This window comes from Haliotis rufescens, unplaced genomic scaffold, assembly GCF_023055435.1.
Source record: "Haliotis rufescens isolate VD_foot unplaced genomic scaffold, xgHalRufe1.0.p SCAF_4, whole genome shotgun sequence".
Lineage (NCBI taxonomy): Eukaryota > Metazoa > Mollusca > Gastropoda > Lepetellida > Haliotidae > Haliotis > Haliotis rufescens.
The window spans coordinates 37,065,116-37,085,756 of NW_025964112.1; the positions used below are offsets into that span (position 1 = coordinate 37,065,116).

The 20,641-nt window shown below is 39.6% G+C and overlaps 1 protein-coding gene across 1 annotated transcript; it reads left to right on the forward strand.

Moving 5' to 3' along the window:
• Window positions 1-7,659: 7,659 nt before the first annotated feature.
• On the forward strand, window positions 7,660-16,153 carry LOC124134751 (atrial natriuretic peptide receptor 3-like). The gene is made up of 6 exons (XM_048381559.1): window positions 7,660-7,900; window positions 10,182-10,544; window positions 11,702-11,859; window positions 13,685-13,819; window positions 14,380-14,515; window positions 16,029-16,153. The coding sequence occupies exons 1-6, from the start codon at window positions 7,660-7,662 to the stop codon at window positions 16,151-16,153; spliced, it is 1,158 nt and encodes a 385-aa protein (XP_048237516.1).
• The last annotated feature ends 4,488 nt before the right edge of the window (window positions 16,154-20,641 follow it).

The window sequence follows — 20,641 nt, forward strand, 5'->3', positions numbered from 1 at the left end:
CGCCCTTTGACATTTTCGTAGACAGAACATGTTTGATTGTACCCGAAAGCTCGAGATAAAGAGAAGATTGACAGTTGAATTCATCCCAATCTTGTGTATAGTTGCTTGTTACTTTGAATCTTTATGCATAGACTTAAATGTGAAATAGATCGGGCGCGCGGACTTTAGTTTCTAGCTCAGATGGGTAAGTCACTGGAAGTGAATTGGCTATTTTACCATTATTGAACGATAAATAAATGAAGAAATTCCAGATCTACTTTCTTGACAAATTTACACTGACGTAATGAAAGCCTTCGATTTAGTATTGGTGGCCTGTCTCTGGTTCAAATTAGAGAAATGTGGCAAAACTCGAATATTTCCCACACTGTCATGTGAAACTATTTGTCATGATATTTAATCGAGTGTTATGCTAAAATATGTTATCTGAATATTGTGTCTGCAGCACCAGTTAAACAATCTGCCTATTTCCTGAGTGTATTAACGTTCTTGGACCTTATTCATTGGAGAATCGGTGTAATGGCATAGATTTAAATGTAATAAGGATAGCATTTACTGATGATACAATTTGCAGATTTAATGTATGCTAATCACACGTGTACTTATATTCTTGAAGTGCCCAAATGATAAACAGAAATCGTCAAATACATTATATGATTTCTGCACGTGGTCATTGTGGGTGCTAAAAATTATATCTAAAAGTAATATCTAAGACAAACATTCTGATTTTACAAACTCTAAACGTTTATATGGTGTTAAAATTATGTTGATACATGTACTCACTAAGGATTATCTAAACTACCCAGCAATAGAGGAATAGTTAGGGCAACAGTTGTTTGTTGTTTAACGCCGCACTCAGCAATATTCCAGCTATGTGACAGCGGTCTGTAAATAATCGAGTCTGGACCGTCGAGCATCGATCCACGCAATTGGGACCGAGGACATGCATCAACCAAGTCAGCGAGTCTGACCACCCGATCCCGTAAGTCGCCTCCGACGACAAGCATAGTCACCTTTTACGGACTCACGGGTTGCTGAAGACCTATTCTATCCCCGATCTTCACACCTAATCTCTGATGTTCATAATCCTCTTTGTTTACATCTAAATTGTGCTGACATAGGTAGCCATTTTCACATAGTAATAAGCGTAATAAGAGAACTACGGAACAGAAACATCACAAAAAAGTGGGACAGTTGGCTTGGATATAAGTGCTATAAAAGACATTAAAGACAAAATTGCTTCACTTGCTCCAACCTGTGAATCTAGAGTAGGTAAATACCCCTGTAAGTGGAAAATATACAGTTTCGTTATTACTTACTTATTAAGTAAGTAAGATCATGCAAATCGCCGTTGGTTTGAAAAGGAATGTGAGGTTGCATATGGTAAATATCGCCAAACACACTCTTCAAATATAGGAAGCATCCTTCCTTCCACAACAACATAAATTTATTATACTGCAGCCGTAAATACAAACACTCTTTTTATCGAAACATTTGAATACAAGGAAATAATCTACAATGTTTAGGAAATAAATTATTCTCGTTCACTCTGAAACTTTTGCATATGGATGACTTCGATTTTTCATGTCCAGCAATATCTAACATGCTCAAGTCTAGTTTCTCAATACTTATTATTCAAAATCACTGAAAGCTTATTTTCTTTCGAGGTTACACCATTAAAGGCCTGGTTTAATCATTCCAGAAAGTTTAGATTTGACATCCATTCACTTACTATGACGCGTCGCTTGTCAACATAATCAGCGACAATAACACATGTCAACTTTACATGGAGTTTTCATACATCCTTATATGGAGAGTGAAATGTTTTCAGCTACAGATGCAAAACCATCTTAATTAAAACTAAGAGCCTTAAGATATTTTTCCAACAGTCTGAAGCATAATTATTTTTTTTAAAGATTATCCCCGGACAAGTTATTCTCGATAAAATCCCAGGAAATCTGTATCACCAACCGGCTGGAGACATGGCTTGATTCTGAAAGCAGGAGGAGATCTTCGGGATCAACTTAGAAACAGAGGACACATCATATCATATAAAAAAAGTAAGCATAGAGGGAAGAATGTTTGATGCTATCCAAAGTCTTTACATAGAGGTGTAGTGGTCTTTGAACATTAAAAAGTTACAGATTAAATGTTATATAATTTCCTGTAACCATGGGTGTGAAACAGGGGTGCATGCTGTCACCCACCTTATTTTGAAAACCACGTACATGTGAATACTGGGGATGAGGAGATAAATAATCTTCATTGTGATGTAAGTTTTGATGATGAATGCATGATCTCAACCCTCATCTATGCTGATGGTGTTGGACTAATGGCACCTGATGAGATCTTCCTGCATCATATGTTGGATAAGATAAGATAGGATAAGTTTATTATTTCAAAGGAAATATGGGTTTCATCAGCACTAGGTCTCAGCTTACTGATAAACACATATACAAATAAATAAGAACATCACAAACGTAATTAACATTAAATGTGTCCTTAGCGAATAAATGTTCAACAAGTATTTATCTCAAAAGGTATTATAAAACCTGGTACTAACTGGTGTGAATGAATTCCGGGCCCTGTTTGTTCTCAACATCGGTAATCGTAACTGGCGGTGTTGATACTCTTAAAGTAATACATGCGAGTAATACAGTAAACTACGGTTATAACGAACACGCTTATAACGAACTAACGGATATAACGGACTAACTTTTTAGTCCCGACTATTTGGTATAGTTATACTGTATATATGCTTATAACGAATTACGGTTATAACGAGCTAAAATTAGTAGTCCCTTTGAGTTCGTTATAACCATAGTTTACTGTAGCTTAATAATTCAATTTACCTTACATGGCTGGTGTGTCAAATGGAGACAAGAGATAAGTCTAGAGTCTACCACAACGAAGGCTGGTTCATACATACATACATACATACATACATACATACATACATACATACATACATACATACATACATACATACAAACGTACGTACGTACGTACGCACGCACGCACGCACGCACATTCATACATACATATTACCTTTACTGAACACAATAACCTTAGTCCGATCTATATTGAGCTTCCAATTATTTAATATAATTCTGATTGATTTATTTACCCTTATAAATATTTTACAGTAATTGAGAACATAACAATATTACCACCAGAGAGTAACATACATATTTGTTTTAGTTTCGGGGTATGCTTGAATGCCCCCATCATAATTAGGTTGTATCTGTTCAGCAAGTTCATTAATAAAGAATTAGAAGAGATATATACCATTATTTCTATCTTAAAAGCTATTACATAGTAATGTTCCCGTGGTTTTACTTATTCTTTTAGAATAAAATAAAAACACATAATGTTCTTCTTCATACTGAATCAAATGCTTTAAACTATAGATAATATCCACAAAAAGTGCATACTAATTACCACGTTTACCCTGTATTTTTCTATCAATAATATCCCCTAACATAAATATATGTTATCTGTCTTGGAGGACCCACGTCTAAATCCAGGTTGTTTTTCGTCAATCTTCTCGAGAGCTTCTGACCAAAATACCATTCTTTTATTTATGCTTGAAATAAAATGTTTGCCGAATATGCTGGAGAGTGTTATGCCTCTGAAATTATTTACATCATTTGTTGGTCCTTTTGTGTGTCCAGGAATAATTACACCAAGTGTCCATTCTTTTCGAAATAACAATGTTTCGAGATTTGAACTGAGTCTTCAAATAGGGAAGTAAGATGTCAAGAAAAGACTATCGGGTCTTTGAACGGCATTTAGAAGTGATACGAATAAGGAAGAGAATATATTCACCTGATGAAGGAGTAAGCATACACTCCGAAACGTTGTGTGCCTCATAATAAAGAAGTTGAAATCCATATATTCTCTTCCCTAAGAAGAGACTATGATTCCTAATTATTAAATGAAGCCAGAAAAGGATTTTTCAAGCATTTTCGTCAGTACGTTACACCATTGATTTTGATAATACAGTGAGTGTATGTAACACCAGTGATATTTGGTGGTGTATATGCTGTTGCATGTTTTAATACATGTAACTTATTTCATGTTAATGTATGATTAAAGAATGTTTTAATGTGGACTCTCCTAACTCAATATTTGTTGGCTTTTGTATATTTCAGTATCTTAAATTGTATAAAGTGTTTAAGTACAAGTTGTGAGATCGATCTGTAGTGACTATATACTTTCTCTTTATTTTCTCCTGCATCACAAGACCACTGACTGACGATTCCGACCTTGGATGTATAACGTGCAATGAGCAAAATACTAGTTGACATTCTCGAGCAAGATTCGTTTTTGGAATAACGAAATTGGTTCATATATGACTTTATAATGTAATAATGAATTTACTGAAACAGCTGACCGATACATATATCCAGTATCATTTTTTTCTCATGCCTTAGAATGTTTGTGATTGGATACGCTCAGCTTGTCGCGACCATCTGGTATCTTCACTATTCGACCGTAATCATAAACACCTGCCCATGATAAAGTCTGAATCGTACAATGGACTGTGCTCTTAGCAGAGATTTCTTTTGAATATGGAAAGGGTTTTGTCGTATGTTTTTTTCCATTAGGGGTGCTCGACACCACCGAAAATAATAATGTTTATAAGATCGCATATTAAGATTGCATAACAAACCTTGAGTGATTGTCCGAAGGAACATAGTGTTCACTTAGAGAAGTTATCAATGGCCGCAGCTAATTACAAACACTCGCTAAGTACACTGTGTTTTCCTTATACAGGATATTTACCATCCAGACACACTCGCGTGATAACTTATATATTTTTGCCATTTCCGCCCAACTTGTCACATATTATTATTTATCATCCCGCATTCATTGGCATGTGGAACACACTACTATCCTCACAAAAAGATCAATTCCATCGAGAATCGTGATTACATATTTCCGTTCCATTGTATAGTTCACATTAAATAAGAAAGCAGGACATAATACACACGGATCACAGTTATGGGAAGTTTGGCCATGTTCGGTAACGATCCTTGCTGTTAAGTGCTGACGCGTGCGAAAACTGTTATCGTTACTTCATACCTTGTCAACTATATTAATAGCTCATTATACAGCTCCATACAATCACCAACATACTTACTGCTGCCATAAACTCCCACATCATCAGGTAATCAGCATCTCAGCGGGGTGCCGGTTTGTACATGGCCAAGCTGATAACCACAAAACAATCACCTAATGAATTAGTATGTGTAAATAGTTTAAAGAGAAGAGATGCATATTACTTTGCACAAGTTATATCCGACAATGTCTCATTACGCTGTCGACACTCGTCTCTCCCCATGTCACTTCTTTGTCGCAGTGAGAGTCGATATACTTAATTAATGTCAGTTCTTTCCGGAGCAAACAGAATTACCGTGGATGTGAAAATGTATTTTTATCTACAATCCCCTTATTTGTCAAAAAGACCAAGACATTTTTGCCGCAACGTATATAATTGACTGAGTGACTGCGAAACACGCTAATTTCATCTATAAACACAACTGCTTGTAGCATTGTCGATTTAATTGGGTGATTATGATTTCAAGGATACTTAAATTTTAAGTGCGCTAATTTTATAAAAATGAGGTTAGTCGCCTCTTACGACAAGCAAAGTCGCCTTTTACGGCAAGCATGGGTTGCTGAAGACCTATTCTACCCCTTATTTTCACGGGTGGGGGTGGGGGTAGTGTGGGTAATTGAGTCAAGGTAAAATCAGCCTTTCAGTACCATTTCTATTTGTTTTCCAAATAAAAACAACAACTTGACGCAACACACTTAAACTGCCCCTATATTCACGTTCTTTAACAAAAAATCCAGCGTTTTGACGTAGTCATACTGGAGGTTTATTTGAGGCTATATTATAAGCCATTCTAGGTCTTGTATAATGAGACTAATTTTTGTGTGGGGAGAATTGATTATTTTTAAGTATATAATGTCATTAAGTAATTATGGCAATTAAAAGAAATGGCAGAATGACCAAAAAAACGATATCGGTAATGGTAACAATAACTTCTAAGGTAATTTCAATTTATCAAATAAAAGCGACACTATTCATTCCTTAATCATAAGGAATCTCTGCTAAAATCATGTACGATTTCGACTATATCATGAGAACGGGTTTATAAATCACTTTAAATAGTGATGATATCAGGTGTTCGCTAAACGGTGGGCGTATCCTGCCCAACCGGTGGCACCCGTCACAAACACATGCAAAGGCAATTCACGTCTCCACCTGAAAAGACGCGGGAACATATGGTTCAAGTCGAAATAAGGAATTGCATCACACATTATTTTGTCACTGATGCGCTGGTCAAAATTGGAAATTTCCTCCACATGTCTACCATAACTCTTTCTTAAAGCTTTACTGAGGCCTTGAATGTTGTACCCTTATCAAACAACTTTTGAGCAAGAGTCGAATGAAATGTTCACAGAAAGAGCATACTCGATTGTTCCTCATAAGTTGTGAAATGTTCACATCAAAAGCTGGAGCAGATGGAATATTGTTCGACATAAAGGAACATTGACTATTGGAAAGTTGAAGTCTTCCCTCTTGCCATACAGAACTTGGGTTAGTGTTTTGTCACTCTGTATGATTCTTTATGCACAGTTCTCAAAATGAAACAAATCTAGATGAAGCTGTTTCATTGGTATCTTTTATTTCTATTTCGGGTGGGTAAGTCAGTGGGAGTGAATTGGCTAGTTCACTGTTACTGAACGAGATCAGAACACCGATAACATGAAGCGTAAGATTAACCTTTTGGCCACAACCAGGATTACCACATGTGTAACTTAAAACCTTCTCATTGTATCTTCACAATGTAAACCAATTCAGTTTATTTACATATAGCTGTAAGGCCACAGGCCCATAGTACAGAATAAATGGCAATGTGAAAGCGGTTAAACATATTGCAATGATTCATTTCTTAATAACACGGCATGATTTATAAATAGAGATAGATTTCGTAAAGCCGTTTTGCTCACAAGTGATATTAAAGAGATAAATTTGTATTTATTTGGATGTACATAGTATTTGTTCCTTAAATCCTCATATTTACAACATACAAGTAGAAAATGAAATTCATCTTCGACAACATTTAAGGAACATTGTCTAGATAATCTTAAACATTTTGGTATTTGGGGGGACAGTCGTCTAAGGCGCCGCTATTCGCTGGGCACGCCAGAAACCGATTATTGTGGGTTCGAATCCCGGTTCACCCCGATTATGTTTCTACGTTTGTCAGCTCATGGGTTTCATCAAAGTGGTAAACGTCTGAGACCTGCATCACTTCGGGCTTTCCTCCCATATTAAGCTGACACACCGCGATATAACTGAAATACTGTTAAAAGCGGCATTAAACCCAACTCACTCACTCACTCAGGACTGACACGGATGGAGATATATGGATGTGGACTGCACATGTTCTCAAGTAGCAGTGATGGCACCATTAACAGTTTGGCTTGTTTGAGGCAAACTGTCAAGTTGCACCATTTCCTGCGGTATAACAAGGCGTTGCATTTGACTTCCCCGACCACTTCTCGGTCGACACTGGTCGAAACATGAGAAACATTGGCCTGGCTTTGATTCTAGGTGCACTTGTGTGTTTCGCAAGCCTTACTATGGCCGCAAGATTTGTAGCCAAAATAGCAACAATTGAAGTGAATGATACCCGGTACTCGTTCGCCCTCCCTCGATCAGGGCCCGCAGTGAATCTTGCGTTAACTAAAGTCAAAAAGAAGTATGGTGATACGATTGACTTTCGGGTCACTTTTCGTAACAACACTTGCAACAGCTACAGAGTCGGTGCCATAGCAGCAGATGTATACTACAACGAGGGAGTCACAGCTTTCATCGGACCAGGTGAGCTTATTGTGTTTATTATGGCAGTCACTATGAAACGAAGGGAAATATGCGTTCTAATATATTCAATTCTATTACTAAATATTTTTAATGATTCTGTTGATATTTCACTAATGTAATTATTGTTGATGTGAAAATGTATGTTTATATCCATGACAACCAAAGTATTGGTTTTTATTTGTGTATACGTCAACAACATAGATCATTCTCGAATTTGCAAGCAAATGTTTGCACCAACCTTTATTATTGAGAAGCACGGTAATTTCATTCTTAAACAAAACTTCTTGTCGACGCATTCAGGCAAACACTAAATTAATTTTTTTCAAGGATGCTTAAATTTCAAACGTACATTTCATAACAAAGGAAGTGTAGAAAATACGTCATATGCATCTTAAATAAGATGAGTAGGTTTGAGTGATCAAAGGTCATAAATTAGTTTGTGGCATAATTGAGTTAAGTTTAAATAATCCTTTACCATACAAATATCACTTTTGTGGTTTTCAAAAAAGAACGCTGAGTTATTAACTGAGGGTCAAAAGGAACTATACCTGTCCGTTGATATGTTAATGATACTATATATAAAAATCGAACTGTACTGGCGCTTAGTCAACACTCAAATAATACTTTCACATGTTTTTTTGTTTTTTTTGTAAATAATTTGATTCAAAACTTTTAGAAATTCTGAAAAAGTATTTTCGCATAATATTCAACTGCTGATGCTAGTCGTAGATATCTTATCTTTGAAAATTTAATAAATTAGCTATTTTTCGGCACAAATGTACATTTAAAACGTGGTAGGGGTCATGTGATTGCAAATTCATTTCTTACCCTTACTCCAGGAATGAGTGATAGTTAAATAGGTAGAATCAAATTTAACAACAGTTCTTTAAATTTTTGATAACATTAAAAAACTCGGTATACCTTCTTTTGCTCCTCAGTTTGTGCATTTAAGTGGACAATGTCCGCACTTGCAAATGTCTAGAGCTACACGTACCTCCAATCTCAGTCAATAGATGAACTGCCTATTAACGCAAATATAGCTTTTACGTTGTTTGTGATCAGTACCAGTACAGGGGATGTATATTTATACTGATATGTACATATCAAATAGACGAGGCAAAGGTGGATAAGTGTTAGTCTAAATAATTATACTATGCCCCAAAAGACATATTATGATCTATATGGTATTGATATGATCATATCTGCTGGGGAGCCGGTGATCACATCAAATGGGTTCTAATGGTTGATGTGATGAGATGGGGGCGCACTAGGCCGTTTCGAAATTTGAGTTTTGCAAAACGCATCGACGTTATGTGTTTGTTGGTATCGGGCCCACAGTCTGCTGATAACATATTGAGAAACATGCAGCGTTTGAGAAACACTATTCTGACATGTGCCAACCTGCAACATGCCTATGACACGAAAACGTTCAGCACATTGCAAACGTCGCATGTTAAATACTGTTGCTTCCTTAATGATTAAATGTGTTTTATAAAGTGTATTTGAGCTTTTGGGTCCATGAAAATGATATGCATCTGCTCACAACCGAGTCTGGGTGACGATGGTAAATCTGGCATACCGCCCCTTGCACGTGCTATCCGAGGTCACGTGATGCATGACTGTCACAATTGGGCCTGGGACGAGTCCAAATTTACTACCCGGGTACTCACACCCCCATAACCCGACCCTACCCGGGTAGCCGCGCGCTGTTGGTGTCAAGAGACAGGTACAAAATGTCCGATTGGGAATAGTTTGACAGTAGCCCTGGCAGAATGTATTTAGATACACGTATAAAACGATGTGGTCATGCATACACTGAAGTTGACTGAAGTTTTAGCTTTGCTCAAACATATATAAGTCAGAAGGAACGTGTTCATAGTCATAAAGAAATGCGAACATTAGACTTAAAATTGTCGTGTAACATGTAGTTATATAGTGAATTTTTGTCATGAAACAATATATCACGTGACTAACCACGGGTCCGGGAAGTTCTGTTGGTACCCGCGTCCTACTCAGTACCCACCCGACCCGAGTACCCGAGTTACCCGTCCCAGCCCTAGTCACAATGTTGTGTTTGGGAGCTTGATTTCTTCGAAAATGTTCTTGCCACATAAATGAATTTCTTTCATTGCCAGACATTGGTGTATCTTCCTGCAGTTTCACCTCAAAACAAAATATCACTTACTTGCATAGTATATATTGCTATGCGTATGAATTGCCTTGAATTTATAGAATGATATATTTGCAATCTTTGATGAAAATGTTAATTTTATGTTCACAGCATGTGGGGACGCTGTGGAAATCCTCGGGTTTATGGCGGCGGACTGGAATATCCCTCTTATAACGCCTGGCGGTAACACAGATGTACTCCAGAATACGCAATACCCCACTGTCACTAAGTTATCTCCGTTTGGGCTATTTACTGACTTCACGCAGAAAATTCTGGAGATGTACCGCTGGCGTCATATAGCCCTTTTGTATGACAACAGCGACAGAGATGCAGAGTCCAGCCGGATGGGCAGGGTATTCCATCAGATGTTCAAAACTTCCATCTTTGATGTTTCTCATCTGCCCCTGAGAAAGAAGCGCTTGAATCCCAAAGGGTATAGGTACATTCTAGAACAGGGGAGCGAGAATGCCAGGGGTGAGCTTCACAGCTGCATGGACGAATAACTGATTTAAAACAGGATGGACCCGTAAAGATCCGGGGTAGAATAGGTCTTCAGCAACCCATGCTTGCCGTAAAAGGCGACTATGCTTGTCGTAAGAGGAGACTAACGGGATCGGGTGGTCAGGCTCGCTGACTTGGTTGATGCATGTAATCGATCCCAATTGCGTGGATCGAGGCTCATGATGTCAATCACTGGATTGTCTGGTCCAGACTCGATTATTTACAGACCGCCGTCATGTTGCTGAGTGCGGTGTAAAACAACAAACAAAAATAAAACAGGATGTGATATTGTTTTATAGGAGTTAGTCACGTAGCTTTTTTCTGCTACCTTAGATGCATACATCGATTTAGATTAAATATATTGAGATGATATATCCATTTAACTTATCTTATAAATGATTACTTCACATTTGTGAACCTTACATCACTGAAGTCAACAAATTTAAAACATGCTTTTTACTCTCTCGGGTAGCCTGTCCATCAATGAAATTAATTATATTATATCTGATTTATAAATTACTCGACTTTTGATAGGATCTTTCATTCTGTTTGAATATGAACTTGACATATTATTAGAATCAGTTCATTAGATAAAAATATATCCCTGTCAAAAGTCGAGTAGTATATTAAAGGTCATTTTCCCGAGGCAAGAGCGTCCACTAGCCTTTCTATCAAAGTCTTGTTTACACCCTTGCCACATCGACCCACTTACCTGTGCTAAATATGATTGGAGTATCGCACATATCGACAGTCCAATCAGAGAACGTTTCACAAAATCAACATCCACGACTGGTACACCTTCGTATGAAAGTGCTTCACCGCTGCCTGACTTTGTTGACACGAATATGTCTTTTTCATCTTCGCCTGTGGTAATCACCATTTTGGTGAAGCTATACGGGAACAGAACCGCGATCTGATTGGATCTCGCGTTTTCATTACAAGGGACACAACTCGTGAACTACGTGAGGTGGCGCTTGAGCCAAAAAAGTGGCAATGATGTAGCAAGGGTAGAAACTGTGCTTTGATGTAGGCTAGTGGACACGCTTGCCTCGGGAAGATGATTATATGTCGCATGCTTAATGTCTAAAAGGCTTCAAAGATCGAAACTAACGTTTTGCCATTTTAATCAGTCTTCATCATCCATGCGCCTGCTGACGTTGTTCGCGACATCATGCTGATTGCCCACGACATGGGCTACACCAATGGCGAGTACGTCTTCATCATCACAGTTGCTCTGCTGGAGACCGTCACGCCTTATGTCTGGCAGAGAGGGGACGAGAACGACGAGGTGGGTAGCCGATAGGACGATGTCGGATCGGGAGAGCCACATTTCAACAGCTCCGGGTGGCACAGTCGTCTAAGGCGGGGGAAATTTCGCCGTGCTGAGTTCTTTTCCTTTTGGCGTGCTAGAAACCTATGAGAGTGGGTTCTTTTCGCGGTTCGCGGTTCGCCCTGATTATATTTCTACGTTTGTCAGAACACACCTGTTAAGGTTGGTTTCACCAAAGTGATAAACGTCTCAGACCCATAGCACTCCGAGCAGTATAATTCATCAGCCCCAGCGTATGCCGTCTACATGTCTCAATTGTTTAGGGACTTTAGAGCATTATATTTTATTCACATTTCACGGAAAGACGTTTTGCTTTGCAACTTAGTTTTCCAATCAAGGTTTCATAATCAAAGGCCCAGTTCAGTCACACGAGAAAAGTTATGATGTGCTATGTTATTCCATTCCACGACCTTTCACATCTCCGGATTTGAATACCTTTTCTGCGAACATCTGTGTCGTCTGTAATTTCCAGTGATTCATACATATGGTTTTCATAATTACTTGTTTGCCTTGTTTCGACAAGGACTGGTCGGCTCGTAGTCAGTAAAGTGTGTCTGAGTGGGGTGGCCATATAAAACTGCGGCATGGTATTTCAGTGGGCTAACACTGTAAAACCGGTATTAGTCGAGCAGACACAGACACAGACAGACAGACACACAGACACACACACACACACACACACAAACACACACACACGTCTTTGTATAAGTACAATAATCTTTAACACGACGCTAAACACCATTTCTACGAAAGCCTAATGGTGCCACTTTATTTAAAAAACACGAAATAACGAGAAAAAGTCAACGCGGCACCATAAGGCTTTCGTTCATTTCACCTGATCTCATAAGGGTTTGACAGATTTGATAAATGGTCAAATGTTGTGTATGCCACACATGGGCTCGACGATATGTGAAGTCCTGGTCTGTGCAACTGACGTGATCTTCAGCTCAGTCCAAACGTGCCTGCCTATGATGGTGGGTCAGTGAGATGCAAATGCAAATGCCCTCATTAACCGAAAACCAGCCTCACAGAGACGATTACTCACTGTCCGCGGGTCATTTCTGAGTGTGGTGGCAGTCACGAGGTGGTGACGTCTTGCTGCAATCAGCAGAAACCTGTCTTCCTGCTGTGTGATGGAACGCTGTCGACCACCTGCATGTCGGTGGGTAGCTGTTCAAAACGTCTGGTATCGATTCTATGCACTGCTACTCACACTCCGCCTGAAACCAAAGACTTTCAACAAGAGAGTGCTGACCAAGTTTCAAGCATGTCCGTGCATCTGCTATGTTCTTCGGTCGTCAAACGACATCCTTGATGCCGTGGGGGCATAACTGCATTAAGTTGTTGCAATCCTGAGAAGCAAAAATTGTTGTGCTCTCTGGTAATGATAATAATCGGTTCTGTCAAGATACATCGGAACAAAGGTTTTCAAAGACCCCGAAGTTGTGATAAAAGAAAATTCATCAAACAAATGTCAGGATTAACAAATCATGGGCACGGAAAGATGTATGTCCCTCTGCATTTATATATAGACGTTCGTAGGGCGATAGGGTAGCCTAGTGGTTGAACCTTTTCACTCGTCACGCCGAAGACCCGGGTTCGATTCTCAACATGGGTGCAATGTGCGGCGTATAACAATACTGACGCACTCCCAGGCGTTAGTAACTGCAGGCGCCTATTAGATGGGTTTTTTCTGGACTCACGGGGTTTCAGATTATCACATAAGTATTCTATTGTGGGAATGTCGTTATGTTTATTTTACTACCGATGTCTTCCATTATAGAAGGCACTGGAAGCCTTCCAAAGCGTTTTCTTCCTGGCTTTGAGAGAGTCGAAAACCAAGAAATATGAACTCTTCAAGGAGACGGTCGTTGCCAACGCCCTCGAAAACTGGGACCTCGACTTCGGCGACGATGTCGTAAGTTCGAACAATTACATTTATAAAATAATTTAATGATATTTTATATTTTATACGAACTGGAGCGTATGCTACAATTCTATTGGTTGAAAAACTGAGCAAATAAGATTCGAAACCCGGGAATCTCCTGGACCATTCACTGGGCATGAAAAGTTTTCTCGATAAGTAGGTTTTTTTTCTCAATCCCAGTTTTATAAAAACGTGCCTTTGGGGTATGAAAACCACGTTAAATCAATATGCGATTGGATCAATATTTATCAATATTTATAATTCAATTTAGTTGACATCATGTGACGTCATGTATCGTATCATGAAGTCATCTCATTGCAGGGTGACGTCTTGTCTTAGGCCCAACTGTGAGAGTTCACATAAAGATAGGGTGCTTCAATTTTGGTTTGGTTTGTTGTTTAACGCCGCACTCAGCAAAATTATATAAAACAATATCATAGATTTGTTCTGACGGTTACATTGAATTTGTAATTGAACAGGATGTCTAAATTTTATAAATAACTATTTTGAAGAAAGATTATACGCTATGAGTTTACAATGATTTTCCACAGCCAGGCGAGTTCATCGTAGGCTACCACGACGCCGTCACCCTGTATGCCCAAGTGTTGTATGAAACACTTCAGGAGGGAGGCGATCCGTACAATGGAACAGCCATGACAAGGAAAATGTTGAATAGGACCTTTCCGGGTATGTTCAACAATCGATCCATGACAAGGGCGTTAACTGACAAAACACTCAGTTCCACCCTTGCCGAACTAGATTTGAATTTCGTGGCTCGAGTGGCTATTACGAGGCTACGTCCCCCCTACTGACCAATCAGATTCCACCTCTCATATCACATATATTAGCTTCAAACAAGATGGCGGCGCCCAGTCAAGACGATCTGATCGATAGTCAAGATCTCTATTGTTATGAAACGGGTATTACCTCGCGAAGTGCGTCAAATCACGGGTGCACCTTGATAAGAAGCATGAAAAGATTTGGAAAATATCTGCCGACTCGCAGTTGACGATACACACGCTTTGCAAATCCTGCAGTCGACGGAAATCTGCACGTTGAAATCCATGTTGTTTACGAACCTAGTGCCTTGGTCATTACGCGATTTTGATTGGACTGATCATAAACTGGTAAGTCCAGCCGGAATTCCAGCCAAGTTCGACAAGACTGGAAACTGGACTCTTTTAGTCAGTTAAATCCCTTGCCCCGGGAAGATGCGTCGTTACCACTTACCCCTGATATAGAGATGCCAGGAAGGAAGATGATTGAATTTGATGACACCCACATATCAGTAGTCGTCCCTCGGAGGAAGGGTTTTATTTGCTATCACGGCATCAATATCAGAGACATAACAGACATAAACTACAGCGTGACTGGAGGACGTTGGAAATAGCGAGCTTGTACGTGTACTTCCTGCCAATATTAGGTACACGGGTGTCCCAGTCGTCTACATGTAAGTAGCGTCCTGTGGGCACGCCAGAAACCTATGACCATGTGTTCGAATCGCGGTTCGACGCGGTTTCTAGGTTTGACAGCACCCTACATGAGCTCGAGGGTTTCAACAAACTGCTAAACATCTAAGCCTCATCACTTCTGACTTTCCTCCCGCATCAAGCTGACACGCGGTGATACTGGAATACTGTTCAAAGCGGCGTGAAACCAAAGTCATGTACTCACTTATGTCACTTTTAATTAGGACGTGTTGTGCAGAACGAAACATTTCGAGACATGTCTGAAAATTATTTCATCAATAATCAAAGTTTTTCCATAACTTTACGAATTGACGTTTGACCTGAGTTCGTGTCCATCTGGCCAATAACGGACCTTGTCATGCCATAACTTGTCCTTTGTTTGTACCTAATTTGTACGCTAGTCTCGCTCCCTCCATGAATAATATCGGTTCAGCTGACGTCAGTTTTCTTCTGTCTACACATAACAGTGATATTACTCAATTACTATTTACTCATCAGCGTGGTTCAAATTCTGACAATCGTAAAGACTGACAGATGGTTTAATGTTAATGCAATAAATTATAACCCGTCATAATAGAATTCAAATTAAGAGAGACTCTCCTTTCTAAATTGTATTTTTGTATATATATGCACCACCACGTATTGCTGCTGGCCTCGTACGCGTGTGACTATTTCATGGGTACCAGATGGGATATTGGACTTTGAACGTTATCATCTCATGTGTTATTCAGGGATAGACAGGAACATCTCACTGGATGAAAATGGCACTCGGGATGGGGACCTCTTCCTACTCGATTTAACTAAAGCCGGGAGAGTCATTGTGAGTGTTTTCAATCATCAAGGATATACTGATTAATACAGCACCACTCTTTTTTTTGTGTGTGTGTTTTTGTCTCGATGGTGACTCTGCTCAAACAAATTTTAATAACCTAAAATTAATAATATGTAGTGTCAAATGAAATGTGGAAACATTTATTTTATTTATTCCTATCTCGAAACAAATGCATTTCCTGTGTGTTTCTGATGTGCCCTTCAGGGGGTTGGCAGTTTCCGGGGACGAACTAAGACCTTCAGACACACCCCTGGCAGGACAATCGTTTGGCCTCAGAACTTCGGTCCCCCACCAGACGTACCCGAATGTGGTTACAAGGGCATGCGATGCACGTATAGTACTAATCTAACTAATTTGACTGGTAAGTACCTGCTAGATTCGTTTCCATTCGTGTGTCAGTCGAACGGTTCTAACAGATCTCCGTCAGCGCTTAAAGAAGTCGCATTAATACAGTACTGACATTTCTTATTAAATGTGGAGATATGTTTAATGTTCGACGCAAGGCCGGATGACATACATTTGCATGGGGGTGGGGGAGGGTGGGCAGGACATGAATATGCCACAATGTCTCGTCACGTTTTCAAAACTATCACCAGCGGAAATCGTATGAATAATGACGACTCCCCCCCCCCCCCCCCCCCCTCCCCCCAACAACGTTGTTCCCATTAACGCGCTAAATCATCAAATATATTCATAAAAAAGGAACGTCTTTGTATATTGCTCTTGCCTAACTCTGTGTGTTTGGTTTGCGAAATGAGATAAATGCATATCTGCTATCATTGCTTCAGTGTCGGAGGTCAGGCTGATTAGTGCGCTGGCCGGTACCATTGGTCTTCTGATAGTCCTGGCTCTAATTGCCTTCTTTGTGCAGATCAGGTGGGTCATACGAGTTACCTGTCCATTGTGTTATGTGTGGAGATCAGGTGGGTCATACGAGTTACCTGTCCATTGTATAATGTGTGGAGATCAGGTGGGTCATACGAGTTACCTGTCCATTGTTTTATGTGTGGAGATCAGGTGAGTCATACGAGTTACCTGTCCATTGTATAATGTGTGGAGATCAGGTGGGTCATGCGAGTTACCTGTCCATTGTATTATGTGTGGAGATCAGGTGGGTCATGCGAGTTACCTGTCCATTGTATTATGTGTGGACATCAGGTGGGCCATACGAGTTACCTGTCCATTGTATTATGTGTGGACATCAGGTGGGCCATACGAGTTACCCCTCCATTGTATTATTTGGAGATCAGGTGGGTCATACGAGTTACCTGTCCATTGTATTAGGTGTGGAGATCAGATGGGTCAACGAGTTACCTGTCCATTGTATTATGTGTGGACATCAGGTGGGCCATACGAGTTATCCCTCCATTGTATTATGTGTGAAGATCAGGTGGGTCATACGAGTTACCCGTCCATTGTATTCTTTGTGCAGATCAGGTAGGCTATCAGAGTTCCCTTTCTTTTGTATCGGTGGTCATCACTTGTGTCAACAGTTTTCACCGTGACTCTCACATGTCTGAAGACGCTTATTGAACAGCTTTGAAGCTCCTAAACTATAAAGCATTATAAATTAATAACTCAAATATAAAAAAGCATCTGTATACACACATATAATATGCTGCTGAAAGCGTTCATCATGCCAGTCTGTACAAGATCTTGTTCACATATCTTCCATCGCGTAATTCACACACACACACACACACACACACACACACACACACACACACACACAATAAAAGCTATCTACAGAGGTCACTGGTTTACAAATAACAACGTCATAGAACACAAAAATTGTAGGATGACGTCACAAACAAGAAACGTGACGCCAGTGACGTCACATAACAATATAATAGATAACAGCCCGTCGTTAGGGAAAAGCGGACTGCTATCAAAATACAGTGGCCCGAAGATTTCTGATAACATGCGGGCATTTTTATGATAATTGTATCCATTTTAGGTGGATTAATATAGGTGGATACCAAATAGTGTACACTTTTCGGCATAATAAATTCGTTGTGGTGTCTTTTGTTGCCGTATACGGTGTCATAGTAGGTTAGCAGATACATACTGGGCTCGGCTCGCGCCTCGCCAAATATTTGTCTGCTGACCTAATATGACACCGTATACGGCAATTAAAGACACCATAATTAATAATCTCACCTTACCTGCTGATTGAACGTAGCTGTCTGACTGTAGCACATTAGAAAATTGTAAGCAAATAGAATATTACTCTTTCTTACTTCCGTCTTGTCATAGTGGTGTTTTACTGACTCTTATGCTTACACTCCCCTCCATTTCCTGTTTTCATGGGGGGCACGGAGGCGCCAGTCGTCTGAGGCGCCGCGATTCGCTGTGCAGAGTTGCGTCCTTTGGGCAAGCCAGAAACCTATGATTGTGGGTTCGAATCCCGGTTCGCCCCGATTATGTTTCTAGGTTTGTCAGCACCATACCCGTGCTCGTGGGTTTCACCGAAGTGGTAAACGTCTGCGACCTGAATCACTTTGGGCATTCCTCCCACATTAAGCTGACACGACGCGATATAACTGGAATACTGTTAAAAGCGGCGTTAAACCCAACACACTCACTCACTCCTGTTTTCAAGATGGTGACAACGTCTTTTGGCTCATCTATTTCGTACTCAATTTACGCGTGTTAATGAAGCGTATTCAGTCAAAAGGAACACATCCACCACCTTACCACACATAAAACGTTACCTTATGACACACATCTCCAACCTGTCTTCAGTTTTGTACACCATATATATTTACCGACTGTGGACAGAAATGTACACATGGCTATGTCTAGAAACCTGGTCGTGGTATTGGCCGTTGAAATACCCACTCGGCTACTGACAAATACATGTTGCAGGCACAGAAAGAAGAAACCAGTTGTAGACAAGTTGTGGTGGAGGGTAGACTCCGCAGACATCCAGGTGGGGCTGCGTAGTGTGTCGGACTCAGCGGCGAGTCTGAACTCCAAATTCAGTTCCCTTACCCCGAAAAGTGAAAGCATTCCTTCTTACGGTGGTGGATTTGGACTGCACAGGGTAATTCTTCATGTACACATTGAAAGACATAGCTTAATTAGATCAGATCAGATTGTTACGTGTCGACTTCCAAGTTGAAACAGTATCTGTTAACTCAGGCATACGCAAACGACTTCAGTGTGAAAGCAAACAACAACGATGTTATACAATAAACAATGGTATTATAAAATTAACTAAGTTTACAAATCAATACAAATTACTGCAAAGTAACTACAATGGCAGTACACAATAGTGTGGAAATAAAAAAAATAATGGCAGTAAAATTACAACGGCAGTATAAAATACAATAATAGTGGTAATACCAATAAAGGCAGTGATACTAATATTCAACTAGCGGCAACAGTGGTCAAGCTTCCAAAAAAGGCATATGCTGGATATATACTGGTCTTGATGTAATGTGAGATGAGAGAGGCACGCTCTTGCCTACCGTTTATAGTCTAAATCCCTTCTAGAAGGTTCGATACCATTATGGATTAATCTATAGCAAGATTACACTTGACTCAAAAAGTATCTAAAAAAGTAACTGCCATAGTACTGCGTACATTAGATACTAATTCATTAAAGACAACTAATTATTGTTAATACCGAAAGTCATGAACTTCCACCGAATCTTAACAGAAAAAATGCAATACAATTACAACATTGTTTAACACTACACTACCATTAGTGTGATAATAAAAATACTTGAAATGGAATCGAAATTCAAGGAACAAATTTATAACAAATGTGTGCCTTTATTGGGGAAATATTGCTGTCCTCACCCCTCAGATGAATAGTTTGGGGCGAGACGACTGGCGGATGTGGCCTTATTGTCACGTGTAAAATTATGCTTTCGAATTACAACTGTATATTAACCTTAAATGTAGCTATATCACAGACTTGTAATCAGATATGCCAACTGTTAACAGGGGATATTATCAAACGCTCATGGGGAGTATAGTTTCTTCTACCTGATCATAAAGCGTTTCATTCTGACGGCTGCTTTTCAGGGCTGCCCAGTCCGATTGAAGACGATTCATCTGCAATCCATCATTGTGGACGAAACACTGATTGAAGAATTCCTGCATGTAAGTGTGTCATGACAACGTTCGTATTGATCATTTGTCGTTGGAATTGGACACAAACAGGTGGGACATCCAAGGTACAGTTTCACAAATGATGCCAATTCAGATGTGGAGCTAGACAAGTGACCTCCATGGTCAACTAAACTGTCAGGCTAAAGAAGCTATGTTGGCTAAAAAGGAAACAAACAAGAACTGGCTATTCGATGGTGATGCGTTTCTTAGGGGTATCATAGTTGTGTTTTAAACCTTAAGTTTACAGTGTTTCAGCGACCGTTTGCACCATATTATAGTTTTGACAAAGTTTGTATTTTTGGGGTCACATCCAGTTGTCACTTGTTTACATTTTTGCCCGGCAAGTTATAAGCGCTATCAAATCTCCATTTAAATCATTGCATGACAAGC